The following is a 13,856-nucleotide window of genomic DNA, read 5'->3' as shown; positions in this document are numbered from 1 at the left end:
AGACTATACTAATGAGATGATGACCTGAATGAAGTGTATTTAAATAGGGAGATATATAAATATAAGATATACAAATAAGAAATAACACATTATTGATTTTTGTTTATTTGTTTTTTGGTTCAGGCAAGACCAGAATCAATCCGTTCTACCCATTCAAGCCATAGCACCCATTCTTCTCATCATGTGCCCCAACAGCAGCATCCACACCTACAGCAACAGCCAAATGCACATTCAATTCCACAGTCACGTGGAAGTGTCCACCAAGCTCCGACACAGGCACCACCCCAAGCAACTCCAGCCCCGCCACCACCTCCTCCTCCACCACCTCCCCCACCACCTCCTATTTCCAGTATCCCCCACCATGCTACTCCTACCATGTTTGCCAAATACAGCACTATTACTCGCCTGCAGAATGCTTCTCAGGCTTCAAGTCACCACAAACCTCATCCTCAAATCCAGAAGCAAGTGCCACCAGTCCCTCCGGTATCCAAACCACAATCAAACAATATTCCATCAGGGGCAAACATCCCACCTCCTCCTCCTCCACCTCCACCACCTGCCCCAATGCCTCCGCCAGGATCAGCCATGGCTGTTTTGAAGCTTGGTCCACCAGCCCCAGCAGCAGTTTTACAGTCCTCCCCTCTGCCCCCCTCACCACCACCACCACCACCTCCTCCTCCGCCCATAATACCCATGCAGTCACAACCTCTACCACCCCCTCCTCTCATAAAACCTACTCAGTCACAGCCTCTACCACCTCCTCCTCCCATAATGCCAATGCAGTCACAATCTCTACCACCTCCTCCTCTCATAATGCCCATGCAGTCACAACCATTACCACCTCCTCCACCCATAGTGCCAATTCAGTCACACCCTTTACCACCTCCTCCACCCCCTCTCCAGGCTAATGGCCTTCCCCCTCCTCCACCTCTCTCTACAGTCCAGGCACCTTTCAAAACCAATGGACTCAAGCAAGTTCTTGGCCACAAATTTTCCAATGTATCCCAGGATGCATTGCCCCCAGCCAATCAGACCCCTTTTCCCCCACCACCTGCACCTACACTCCCTCCTCAACAGCATGTTGTTCCAGCTCCAAATCTACCACCTCCACCATGCCCAATACAGCTGCCAATTCAACCAGCAGTTTTACCAAAAACTTTCACTGGTGGATTTCTACCCCAAACAGCACCCAAAACTTCCCATGGCATTTTTCCAGTAGCTCCATCACCTCAAATTCCAGCGCCACCTCCCCCTCCTCCTCCTCCACCTCCAACACCATTAAAGAACCAACCCCCACCAACACTACCCAAGCAGCACAGCATCTCCAAGACACTGCCCCTCGCCAGCCAAACCTCATCAGTGCCATCCCTGGTTAAGCAGCTTGCTAGCCAGTTTCCTGTTGCATCTCCTGCAGTGGCCAATCAAGCGGAGAGCCACAAAGCTCCCCAGTCCCCACCTGCAGTGAAGGCTAAACCAAAATGGCAGCCTGTAGGTCAAGCCCAGCAGCAACAGCGGTCACCTGAGTTTCCACCACCTCCACCAGAGAGTACCCTTGTTTTTCCTTCTCCACCTGTTCCTCATCCAGGTCCCACCCCTCCTCCGATGTCAGGACCTACCCCTCCTCCTCCTCCTCCTCTGATGTCAGGCTCTACCCCTCCTCCTCCTCCTCCTCTGATGTCAGCCCCCCCCCCTCCTCCTTTTCTGATGTCAGGCCCTACCCCTCCTCTTCCCCCTCCTCCGATGTCAGGCCCTACCCCTCCCCCTCCTCCTCCTCCTCCTCCTCTGATGTCAGGCCCTACCCCTCCTCCTCCTCCTCCTCCTCCTCCTCCTCCTCCTCCTCTGATGTCAGGCCCTACCCCTCCTCCTCCTCCTCCTCCTCTGATGTCAGGCCCTACCCCTCCTCCTCCTCCTCCTCTGATGTCAGGCCCTACCCCTCCTCCTCCTCCTCCTCCCCCTCCTCCCATGTCAGGCCCTCCTCCTCCTCTGATGTCAAGCTCTCCTATCAGAAAATCCCCCTCTGGCTCAGCTGCAGGTGTCAAGAAACCTCCACCGACTCCTCAACGCAACCAGTACCAGGAGTCCTGCAGAAACTTGGTGAGCAAGTTTAACCCTAGTTCTGCTTCTTCATCAACATCAACCTCCAGCATCTCACCCTCCAAAGAGTTTTCTACAGGTCCACGTGCACCCCCCAAACCAGGGAAGCTCAATCTGGCAAATCTTCCTATGGCTTTGCAGAACAAATTTAATCAGAACCACCAATCAACTTCAGACTTCCCATCCCCTCCACCCCCAGAGAATGAATTCTTCCCTCCTCCCCCACTGGAGTCTGACCTCCCTCCACCACCGCCCCTTCCAGGTGATCCAAATGGTGTGTCTCCAAAAATAGCTGTGGTTAATCCACAGCCCCAGCCTGCCTGGGGCAAGAGTTCCCTGAAGAAGTCGCAACCCCCAGCATCACTTCGCTGTAACAACTCTATTAGAGAGTCTCCACCGCTCTCACCACCTTCCATGCAAGGGGGCCCTATTCTGCCATCTTCTCCCAAAGGCACCACGCAACCCAACTTCTTGGAGGACCTTAACAAGACACTGAAACGGAAGTCTTCGCGAGTCTTGGGAGACAAAGTGGACCCTGTGGCCACAATGGATGACATGGCTTTGCCACCACCTCCCCCTGAAGTTCTGCATGACCAACAGAGGCACAGTGGGAGTGGCTTCATGTCCGGGAATATCTCAGGCTATGCAACGCTACGGAGAGGGCCGCCTCCAGCCCCACCCAAACGGGACCACAGCACCAAACTAACAAACTGATTCAACTTCAAGTTTTCTTGGACACTCTTGCTTGCTAATTTCATGTCTGTCATAGTTGTAGAGGGTAAGCCATCATTTTGTTGATTATGCTCAACTTCTTCTGTATAAAACGACTCAAGAAGTTTCAGCTTAACTGTGACTTTGTGACAGTGCATCAGTTTCAGTTTCAAACAACTGAGTGATTCCACTTCAACACCTTGGTACTGCATGGAAGACAAAACTGCATAATATTAAATAATCTTATTGATTTTTGGGAAGACAAATGTTTTAAACTTTGGGGTTGGGTGGGATTTTTAATTTTGGTTTTATATTCTTTTTATATTATTATTTAATAATCTGAAGAGATTGTTATTTTAGACTGCATTTTTTTTAAATAATTGGATGGTTATTGTTGTTTGAGGAGTATTAGATGTATAGCTCGATGTAGACTGTGTGTTTGGTTGGTATATTAGTTCGGCACGACTTTCACCAATTATGTGGCAGATCCAGTGTTCAGTGGATACATCTAGCATCTATTCTGATCACTATTATTCTTTGAGCCACTTTAAGTGCATTTTAAATGTAATTGTCAAAATTTTAACATGAAGGAGGAGTTGTTCAGGGAGTTGCCTCAATGTCTAGTTCTGTGAGACTGTGGAATGTTTGCTTTTTTTATAGACCTGTTTAAAATGTAGCTATTCTCATTTGCTGCAGTATCTTTGTCTAGGTTAAACAAATGACTGCCTTGCTGTTCCTTGTTAGTCCTTACTTCCTCTGGTGAACATTCAAGCTGACTTTTACAAATTGTTCACCTATGAAGAGATGGACTTTTAAGTCATGTGACTGAATGACACAATCATTATTCACATAGATTTATCTTATATCCTGTATTATAACCTGTATTATTGGCTCATGAATACAGCCATGCCTTAAAAAGATTCTAGAACATGCGTATCAAACAACCTATCAAAATATTATCACCTTACAAGAAAATACCATTTTATTACATTTCCCTGTTGGTTTTACCGGTCAAAGGATTCTGGCTGATTTTCACCATTCAGACATGACATGCAACTTCAGAATCTTACACTAAGTACCATCTATAATAGCTCTATGGCCACTTGGCATATGTACAAACAAGTATGCATATTATCTCATGTCCACATTTCTTTTTGAAAAATTTGTTTATTGAATGTATTTACAATATCATGAAACTTTTCAGGCTGTTGAGAAGTGACTAAATGAAGTTAATATTAAATTATTATAGTATCCGGTCTTGATCCATTTAAGGTCTATGAACATCATGCTCTGCATATCTCTCTGCAAAATGTGTAATTTAAAATGAAATTATACACATTGATATCCATGCTTCTGTTCTTTTCATTGGGTTTCTTGGGGAGGTTGATGGCAGGTATCTATGGGTAGCCAGTGGCAAAATTCCTAGTACAGTAGTCTTTCATTTAGCTTTATATTTGTAGCACCTTAAAATTTGTAGGAAGCATCTTCATGTGATTTTATTCTGCAGGTCAGTGATATGGCAGGTGATTGTTGAAATGGTTGCCACGAACATGGTTGGTTTCCCTGTTGTCGTGATGGCCAGCATGAATTGGTGGAGACACATTAATACTTGGTGATAAAGTTGAATGTGTGCGGTCTACAAATATAACAAGAGCATTATCAACATGGTCACAATACACCAAATATAAAAGTGTAAAAAAAAAATACATAAATGTGTTTACCTCTAGTCCCAAAATTATTTAAATTGTAGTATAATCCTACTCTCCCCTGTTGGTAGAAAGAAGTCATCATCAAATTATATCACATTGCCCCTCTCAGCAACTTAAGGCTAATCAAATTATTTTATTAATTGATCAGTCATTCAGTCGTGGATTTATCAAAATGTTATATAAATGATATACTGTATATATATATATATATATATATATATATATATATATATATATATATATATATATATATAATCATATTAATATTCAAAATATAGAACTATCCTCGACGGTTTGCATACTACGGCACAAGTCAATTAATAGTTTTTGTTACATTTACTGATGCAAATCATTCTAGCTCTTCCTGCTTGTTGCCAGTCACAACTCAGAGTGTACACGTTTACCTCACATTAAGTGACATTAGTTCAACCTTGCATTATATAAGAACAAAATGGCTCAGAAATTTTTAAAAAATAACCTCTTTGCCCTTGATAAACATATTTTGTGCTATTATTGTTTTCAGTCATGTGCAACCTGTACATATCTGTTGACATCTAAAAAAAAAAAAAGTGTTTTAGGGTTTCATAGCCCTTTAAAATTCAGCTCATACTGTATCTACTCATGCTACTGTTTGCAAGTCCATGGTGAACCACTTTATGTTCACACTCACCTCCTCACTGGACTCTGAGCTCGAGCGGTCTGCCTTTGTACATCTGAGAGAGATGATGCGACTGAGCTCCTGAGTCACTCGTGCTCTGATATAGCACCCTGCCTCCGACTAAAACAGGAATCACATAAGATTCATTAAAAAAAATTAATTGTACTGCTATTACAAATCATTATACACAGTTAGTGCAGTCACTACAGATCATTTCTTGTTTTTAAAAAATATTAGTGACATCAAACTTTTGAATGATAGTGAATAGGCAATGTCAAATATATATATATATATATATATATCGTACATAGATCATAGTTCTTTCACCATTTTCTCTAAAATGAAATTCAGTAAATTTGTACATTAAATACAAATATAGGCGCTATTTCATTCACTTTCACTTTGTTGTGGTTTCTAGTTTCTGATTATGATGGGTAAATTTATATTGAAAATTACAACCACTCACAGCAGAACTTTATTCAAATTATTTACATATTGCATCCTGTTTTCCAGAGGTGGAAAGGCCAGGGGTCAGAAAGTAAAAGTCCTGCCATAAGTTTATTCCTCCCATGAACTCAGCAAGCTGATCTCACTAATTAGTTCTGCCTACTGGCTGAAAAACTGCTATTTAGCAAATCAAGGTGATTGGAACAAACTACTGAGGAGGACATTTACTTTGAACCTTGTACTTGTTTACTGAACCTGGACTTTCCACTTCTGCTGTTTTCTACCACAATTACAGTACAGCCACTGAGTTTGTATCAAAAAGGAGTGGGGTGCATCTCAGTCAGCTCCCTAGTTCAGTAGTCAAGGCACTTTTCAGGGAGTCAGGCCATTTTAAGAGCTGTCTCAATCACAAAATCCTAGCAGTGCACTGAAACTTTTGCTCCCTAAATTCCACAATTCCCTTAACAGAAGTTCTAAAGTCATGTTGCCGGAAATAGAGTAACCAGTGTCCAAATGTGTAGTGAGCCAGGATCCTTACTGCAGTGCCTGAATTCATGTACACAATATATACAAATTCATGCGGAAGTTAGGGAGCTGACTCAGAGATTGCCTCTGTCAGTTCAGTTTTGAATGGTGCACAGCCCTGGTACAATTGCACTGAGACTAACTACGCCATTAGAAACATCAGCTGTTCTGTCACAATATAAAGATAGAAAAAAGAGCACTAATTGCCTTCAAGTGTCATAAACACCAGTTATCTATAGGCCAACCCAGACCTTAATCATGCCAATCATCACATGATATTAATGTGAAATTAAGTCCTTAAGATTACCACAAAAAAACCTTTGCGGTACATGCAGCCCTGAGGGTCGGCCGCAGAGGTCTTCTGGCACTCTGTCTCCCTAATGCCAAACCTCAGATGCAGATCATATGTGTCCATTCCCAGAGGAACAATCTTAAAATGAATAAAAGCAAATGATCAACAGTTAGTTATCACAGTACAGTCACTGACAATATGAAAGCTAGTATTCGCTGCTAATGATAATTTGGGTTTTGTTGCCTAGCTTGTTTTAACTATTCATTTTGTTGTACTTTTCTTACCATCCCACAATCTTAGGGCTTTTCACACTGCTTAACCTGGGTCATTGTCGTTCTAACTCCCACTTTTAAAGTCACCATGAAGTCAAAATTAACAAATATTTTTTTCTTCTTCTTTTTTTTTAGTATGGAATATTGCAGTATTCATTATAAATGATTTATCCGTGCATGTCTTTTTCTATGTGCCCTCGCAATCTTTAATCAAAATAAATTCCCCTCCCTCTTAAAGCGTCATCTCGTCTCTTTGGGCAGAACAACCTGTCACTCACATGAGATCACATCCAATGATCCAATCACATCCCGATGGACAAAATAAAGTCACATCATAACTTCAGTTCTCTTATGAGCGTTTCTCTCGTATTGCGTAAGTTAGCTTATGCTACGGGAAAGATTCATCTTTTTGAGATATTGAAGCCAAAAAATTATCCTTAATTTTTGTATCCATTGTCAACACAGTGCAGCAGCTAGCATACCTAGAGCAGGCTGTCTAGCGTGCTCATAGGCTGCCCTGCGGGAACTGCAGCAGTCTACCACTGAGCCCGACGTGACGTCACGTTCAATGAAGGGCACTCGCGCCTTCACAACGTCAAAGCCCGCCAGTATGGGCGTGGCTTAGCGTATATAAGCAAGGCTCGTAGGCTGTATTCTCTGATTTTCATCTCTTCAGCGAAGCTCTTGCATCGCTGGATCTTGAGAGAAGCCGCCGCCGTCGAGGAAGCGACAAGCCAGCCCAGGACAGCGCTTGAAGAAGCCGGTCGTCTACGTCACCTTCAGCCATCCATGCGAGCTACGCTATCCGGCGACGTATCCTTTTTTACCTCTAACATCACTCTAAAAGAGCAGCGAGCGTCTTTTTCAAGATGCCTTGCACTTCCTTCGGCTTGTGTGGAGCCACGCTCAGGGATGGAGACCGCCACGAGATCTGCGCTCTCTGCCTGGGCCAGGAACACGCAGCCCTGGCCCTCTCGTCTGGAGGATGCGAGCTCTGCGACGCGCTTCCGATGTCGACCCTGATGTCGACGCTTCGGCTCGATTTGAAGCGTTCAACCCCACTCCACCCTATGCGGGACCGCACAAAAAGAAGCGCCGTTCCCATAGGATGCCGGAGCCTGTGGCCACCGCGACGCGCTCGCCGGATTCCCTCCCTCGAGCCTCGCTCTCGCCTTCTCCGCCTCCCCTCACCGACGCGCAGCTGCCGCCCACGTGCCTCACAGCCGTCGTTTTTCTGAGGACGAGGCCGAGGAACAGGCCACAAAGGACTGCTGTTCCATCCTGGCATTGGACAGCGAGGAATGGTCGTCTCACCGCTCCTTCGCCTCTTCGATCCAAGAATCCGGCCGGACCCGGGCTGGAGTGGACGCTGAGCTGATGTGCCTCCTCTCTCAGGCTGTCGAACGACTCGGGCTCGAGTGGTCGCCGCCAAAGGAGCCCACACCGAACAGAATCGACGGCTGCTTCCTTCAGAGTTGCCGCCGTCCAGTGCCCGCAGCCAGGCCCGCCCCGTTTCTGCCTGAACTTCACGCCGAAGTCGTGTAATGCACCTTTCTCCACGAGGCTCCAATCCCACTTCTCCGCGTCGCTCTCCCAAGTGGACGGCGCCACCGAGAAAGGATACTCTGCCATTCCCCCTGTGGAAGAGAGGGTCACACCGCACCTTTGCCCACCCTCCGCGAGATGGCACTCAAGGTCTGCCCTCCCGTCCAAGGCCTGCAGAGCCACATCCGCACTTGTCGGCCGCGCATACACCGCTGCCTGACAGGCCGCTTCCGCTCTGCACTCGATGGCTGTGCTACATATTCTACAGGCCGACCTCCTCCATGAATGGGATGAGAAGGCCCTGGACCCAGCTGCCGTTACAGACTTGAGGAGCGCGATGGATCTATCACTCCGCGCTACCAAGACCGCAGCTCAAGCTATCGGAAGGTCTATCGCCGCGTTGACCGTCACAGAGTGGCACCTCTGGTTGACGCTTGCCGACATGAAGGAAACCGAGCGCACCACCTTCCTGAACGCGCCTCTTTCCCCTACCGATCTTTTCGACCAAGCGGTGAGCGGACTCGTCGACCGTTTCTCGGAGGTTCAAAAGACCACACAGGCCATGAATCTCTTCCTGCCTCGACGCTTGAGTTCCTCTACAGGCCGCTCACGTGACCCGCCGCCTGCACGAACCACCACTCAGCGTCCATCGCAGCCTAGCCAGCCTTCGCAGCGACGTCAGGGCGGCCGCCCTAGGTCGTGCTCGGACAGCCATCACAGACCGCCGCCCACCAGAGGGCCTCGGCATAAGATCGCGCTGAAGCCCGAGCACGCGAAGCCTTCCTAGCGTCAGCAGGAAGGAAAAGACGGCCGAGTCCCGCTGCGGCCGGACCGCCGTCAAAGCTTTTCTCCCTGTCAGTCCCCTTCAAACAGGCTACTGCAGTGGTTCATTTAGCAGACAACGAGCCGGTAGGAAAACCCTCTCGCCTGCACACAAACGCCGTTTTCACGGCGACCCAGAGAAATCTAATAAGGAGTATAATTCCTGGTTATCCGGCTCACGCCTGAATGGTCTTTTAAGTGTAGAGAGCATATGCTGATCCGCCCATTGTGGCGCGCGTGCAGCCCCGGACATCTAAGGGCATCACAGACCTGTTATTGCTCCATCTCGCGTGGCTGAACGCCACTTGTCCCTCTAAGAAGTTGGACGCCGACCGCTCGGGGCCGTGTAACTAGTTAGCATGCCGGAGCCTCGTTCGTTATCGGAAAGAACCAGACACATCGCTCCACCAACTAACAACGGCCATGCACCACCACCCACAGAGTCGAGAAAGAGCTATCAACCCTTTGCACTGTTGAAGACTGGTGTGATTTTTATATCTGATATGTTTTAGAAGTATCTTTCTAATAAATCAGTTGCTTGGCAGTGCCTTATGCTGGATCAAACACCAGACAATATTACTCATTTAAAAAGTGTTAAATAACACTCAAAATAAGACTAAAAGACAAAGTGAGTCACATGACCAGCTGTGAGGTAGATACTGAGTCCTGAAGTTGTGCGCGCTCAAAAAAAAAACACCACTGATATCTGATATATCCGCTCTGCAGATGGGACAGGTGACGTTTTCCTTTAGCCAGCGGTCGATGCATTTCTCGTGATCATAAGTAGGGTAGGCTCTCGCCCCCTTGAGAAATCAGGGTTTGCGAATTATGAACTATCTGGACGACTGGCTGATTTTGGCACAGTCAGAGACAGAACTACTATCTCACAGAACTGTGCTCCTCAGTTATATGGAAAGCTTTGGTCTCGCGGTCAACTGGACCAAGAGCTCATTACTGCCCAGTCAGTCAATTTCCTTTCTAAGAATAGAACTGGACTCTGTGGCCATGACGGCTCGTTTATCGACACAGCGCGCGCGCCGTGTTCGACACCTAGCCGCGACTTTTCGGAAGGGCAGCATCATCCCTCTGAAGACATTCCAGAGGATGCTGGGCTGTATGGCTTCAACTGCAGCAGTGCTTCACCTGGGCTTACTGCGCATGCGCTCGCTCCAACGCTGGCTCAATGCTCGTGCGTCTCGCCGAGCTTGGGCTGCCGGCTGCGAACGAATCAGAGTGACTCAGACCTGTATTACGGCTCTGCAGCCCTGGTTAACAGCCGACTGGTATCAGCGGGGTGTGATGATGGGAGCGGTTTCGTACTGAAAGGTCATCTCGACAGATGCGTCCAACTCAGGTTGGGGTGCGCTCTTTGAGGGCAGACCGGTCTTTGGCCTGTGGTCAGACCAGGAAAAGCTCCTTCACAAAAACTGTCTGGAAATGATAGCGGTCGAGAACGCACTGAAGCGCTTCCTCCCGCTCATACAGGACCACCATGTTCTAGTCCGATCAGACAACATGTCAGTGGTTTCCTACGTGAACCGTCAGGGCGGCGTCAGATCCAGGAACCTCTGCGATCTCACAGAGTGCCTCCTCACGTGGTCTCAGCATCACCTGTGCTCACTGAGAGCTGCACATGTGCCAGGCCGCCTGAACGACGGCCCAGACAAACTATCAAGGGACAACGTTCCCCCAGGGGAATGGTGCCTGCACCCCCAAACAGTCCAGAAATTATGGCGCCTATTTGGCAAAGCTGAAGTCGACCTATTTGCGTCAAAAGACAACGCTCACTGCCCAATATTCTTTTCGAAGAACGAGGACGCGCTGGCCCAAGTCTGGCCCAGCCGCCCTCTGTATACCTTGCCTCCGATCTCTCTGCTCCCGCAGGTGATCAAGAGAATCAGGGAAACGCGCCACTCGGTGCTCCTCATAGCCCCACGCTGGGAGAATCAGATTTGGTTCCCGGAGCTGACGCGGCTGTCACTAACAGCCCCGTGGCCGATTCCGGTGACAACGGATCTCCTCTCACAAGCTCGCGGCTCGATCTGGCATCCCCGTCCAGAGCGTTGATCTCTGCACGCATGGGTAATCAACAGATACCCACTGCTCTGCCAGAAGGAGTGAGTAACACGATCACGCAGTCTAGAGCTCCCTCTACTAGAAAGCTTTACGTGTCTAAATGGTCTGTGTTCTCCAAATGGTGCGCCGACAAAAACCTGGACCCACGAATGTACGGGGTCTTGCGGCTGCTCAGTTTCCTACAAGAGCTGTTGGATAAGGGGAGGTCCCCATCCACGCTCAAAGTCTATGTGGCGGCCGTTGCAGCGTTCGCTGAGTCGACGCGCGGCCGGTCACTAGGAAAGAACGAGCTCGTCATCCGCTTCCTTAGAGGAGCCAGAAGGATGAACCCTCTGCGCCCCCCGTCAAATGTCAAATGGACAACTTGATTGAACAGACTATTTCATTCTTACCTTTATAGACAAAAATTCTATTCAGAAAAAAAAAACTGAATAGCAATATGAGGTCACATGCTGTATTCATCCAATCAATGCCACTGACACGCAAATAAGACCATTAACCCAGGGTTTAGGAATGTACAGTGTGAAAAATCAGCTTATTAATACATGATTAATTGTTTACCCTGGGTAAATTTTGAGCAATGTGAAACGTGAAGCAAGATAAATCAAGATATCCCAAGATTCTGTTTACACAGGGTTTAGAAGGACCCAGGGTTAACTATGTCAAGTGTGAAAATCCCATGATGACTGGATCCTATAGTCACCCTACACCAGTTTTGCCAGATAAAACAGTTTTTCAAAGAGCATGCACTGACCCTCTTCACAGACGCCTTGGATACTCTGTAGAGGTGATTCCTGGCATAACGTACATTGATCTGATTGAGGGCCATCTGTAGAGCATCATCTGCTTTAGAGCTGAGCTCAAACAGAGGAAGGCCTATGGTTGCACAACAGAGGTCTTGTTACTTGTTTATAAATTTACTAGTATAGTCCCAAACAAGTACTTTTAGGCTTTTAAGTTAAACAGTAAACAATTTCAAAGATTATACGTTTTATTAATAAAAACAAAGTACCCTGATAGCACATTTACATTACGGAGACGTCTATTTGATGTGCGTCTTTACATATTTTTTAGTGTTTGCTCATCTGCAATACAGATATCAAATAGACGTTTAGAAGATGTCTTTAATATGTTTATGATTTAGATTGTTTGTAAAACTGACATCTCAAAGACGTTTATCAGATGTTAGTAAACAGCAGATGCTTTCCAGATGAAGTAATCTTTAACAGACATATTCCAGACGTACGTGCGCTATCTGGGTAGTTTTAACTGTTGATTTAGATTTCAGCAATGCAAAGTCAAAAATCTGCCTATTTTTTTCCATTGTTAATCAAATACTATAAAATGTTAGTCTTACCAGAGTATCATCAGATAATTATTATTTATGTCTTACCAGTCAGTGATGCAAATGATGCATGTCACACTCACCTAAACCTCCAAAAACCTGCAGAAGCAGATACAGAAAAACACAGCACTTCATTTTCATCTGTCAGTCAGACTGGACGCTCTTACCACCAAACAGTCGCGTTTTTAACCGGTATGGCTTTTAGACCCCCTCCTCCTTTCCTAGTACAAAGCGTTGTTTAATTTGGCATCACTCTCCTGTTCGTGCACATCTGGATAAAGAGGAACTTTGTCATACAGACTCAATGCGTGTTTTACCCAGAATATGTTCTGATAATCTGATTTGAAAAATGACTGCGTACAATTAACTGTAAAGATGTTGGTCATTTGGAAGAGATGTACTTGAAAAGCAGTGTAAATTACACAGTACTATAAATTAATCGTTTAATTATTTTATAATGTTACAATTATGACAATTATATTTAAATGCATATAGCTACTTTAAAATGCTATAAAAAACAGTTTTTCTGGGTAAAAAATATGAGTCACCTTATAATTCACAGTAAAATAATGTTACAGAAGTTTCTGCATGATTTTATTTAAATAGTTAATTCTTGTTTATTTATTTTATTATTATGCTTTTCAGTATTATGGGTATAGATTGGTTTGTATTCTGTGTTGTGAAGAATTAACAGCTGAAATTTGACATTGCAAGAAACTCATTTCTGTTACACTTCTTTCTAAACAATAACTACAACTGCTGATTTTCCCCTACTCTTGGAAAAGTGAAATGCAATTGATTATTGCAAAGTAACCATAGCAGGCCTCTTGTGATTACAGTCTGAAGTTGCCTTTCTACTTTGTAGGTCAAAGGGGAGCTGAACAGAGGAATGTCCGGTTATCCATGACGCTGTCTAGAGAACTATGTGGCTAGTAAATAATTACAAACAAGAACATACTAGGGGGTGAGAAATTCAAGATACATGAGATCAAGATATTTTCTTGACAGTGATATGAGCAGACTGATGAACAGCGAACAGACTTCTAATTTTGTCATAAGCAAGAATGAAATCTGCTTTTTTAACAATTAGTAGTTTCGAAATCCTATTATCAAGAGACGAAGAAAAATGGTCAGTGAAGGCTTGACAAGTTCATTTGGTGGTAGATCAGGTTCATGAATCATGAAATGTGTTACAGCTTACTCCAAAAAAACATCCAACCCTGAGAAATATGAATAAAAGTCCATTTCTGTCTAGGCACCGACCTTACAGTCTGTTAAACAACATTTTTTTTACTTTTACACAGGTATTGTCCAGGAATAATGAAACTTTTGTTCAAAGATCATTTTGCGAGAGTTTGTG

At 45.5% G+C, this 13,856-nt stretch overlaps 2 protein-coding genes across 15 annotated transcripts in view; one reads left to right on the top strand and one right to left on the bottom strand.

Annotated features, from left to right (window-relative positions):
• raph1b (Ras association (RalGDS/AF-6) and pleckstrin homology domains 1b) overlaps positions 1–4,153 on the top strand; it is a 73,966-nt gene extending 69,813 nt beyond the window's left edge. For 12 of the 14 annotated variants that reach the window (XM_077246882.1, XM_077246886.1, XM_077246880.1 and 9 more), the window contains one exon: positions 124–4,153. In XM_077246882.1, the coding sequence (XP_077102997.1) occupies positions 124–2,808 (2,685 nt within the window). In that variant the 3' untranslated portion in view covers positions 2,809–4,153. The remainder of the gene's footprint in view (positions 1–123) is intronic. The other 2 variants (XM_077246885.1, XM_077246884.1) reach the window with 2 other exon arrangements.
• A 53-nt stretch (positions 4,154–4,206) lies between these two features.
• On the bottom strand, positions 4,207–12,699 carry spp2 (secreted phosphoprotein 2). The gene is made up of 6 exons (XM_077246902.1): positions 12,580–12,699; positions 11,906–12,027; positions 6,452–6,574; positions 5,185–5,292; positions 4,527–4,572; positions 4,207–4,441 (listed from the first exon to the last, which is right to left on the bottom strand). Exons 1-6 carry the CDS (start codon positions 12,635–12,637, stop codon positions 4,314–4,316), a joined length of 585 nt encoding a protein of 194 aa, XP_077103017.1. The 5' UTR covers positions 12,638–12,699; the 3' UTR covers positions 4,207–4,313.
• Between the last annotated feature and the right edge of the window lie 1,157 nt (positions 12,700–13,856).

Source organism: Siphateles boraxobius, unplaced genomic scaffold (genome assembly GCF_051911475.1).
Source record: "Siphateles boraxobius isolate OS27281-9 unplaced genomic scaffold, OSU_SipBor_1 29, whole genome shotgun sequence".
Lineage (NCBI taxonomy): Eukaryota > Metazoa > Chordata > Actinopteri > Cypriniformes > Leuciscidae > Siphateles > Siphateles boraxobius.
Note: the sequence above shows the minus strand (reverse complement) of the source record. Positions and strands in the feature narration are given on the sequence as shown.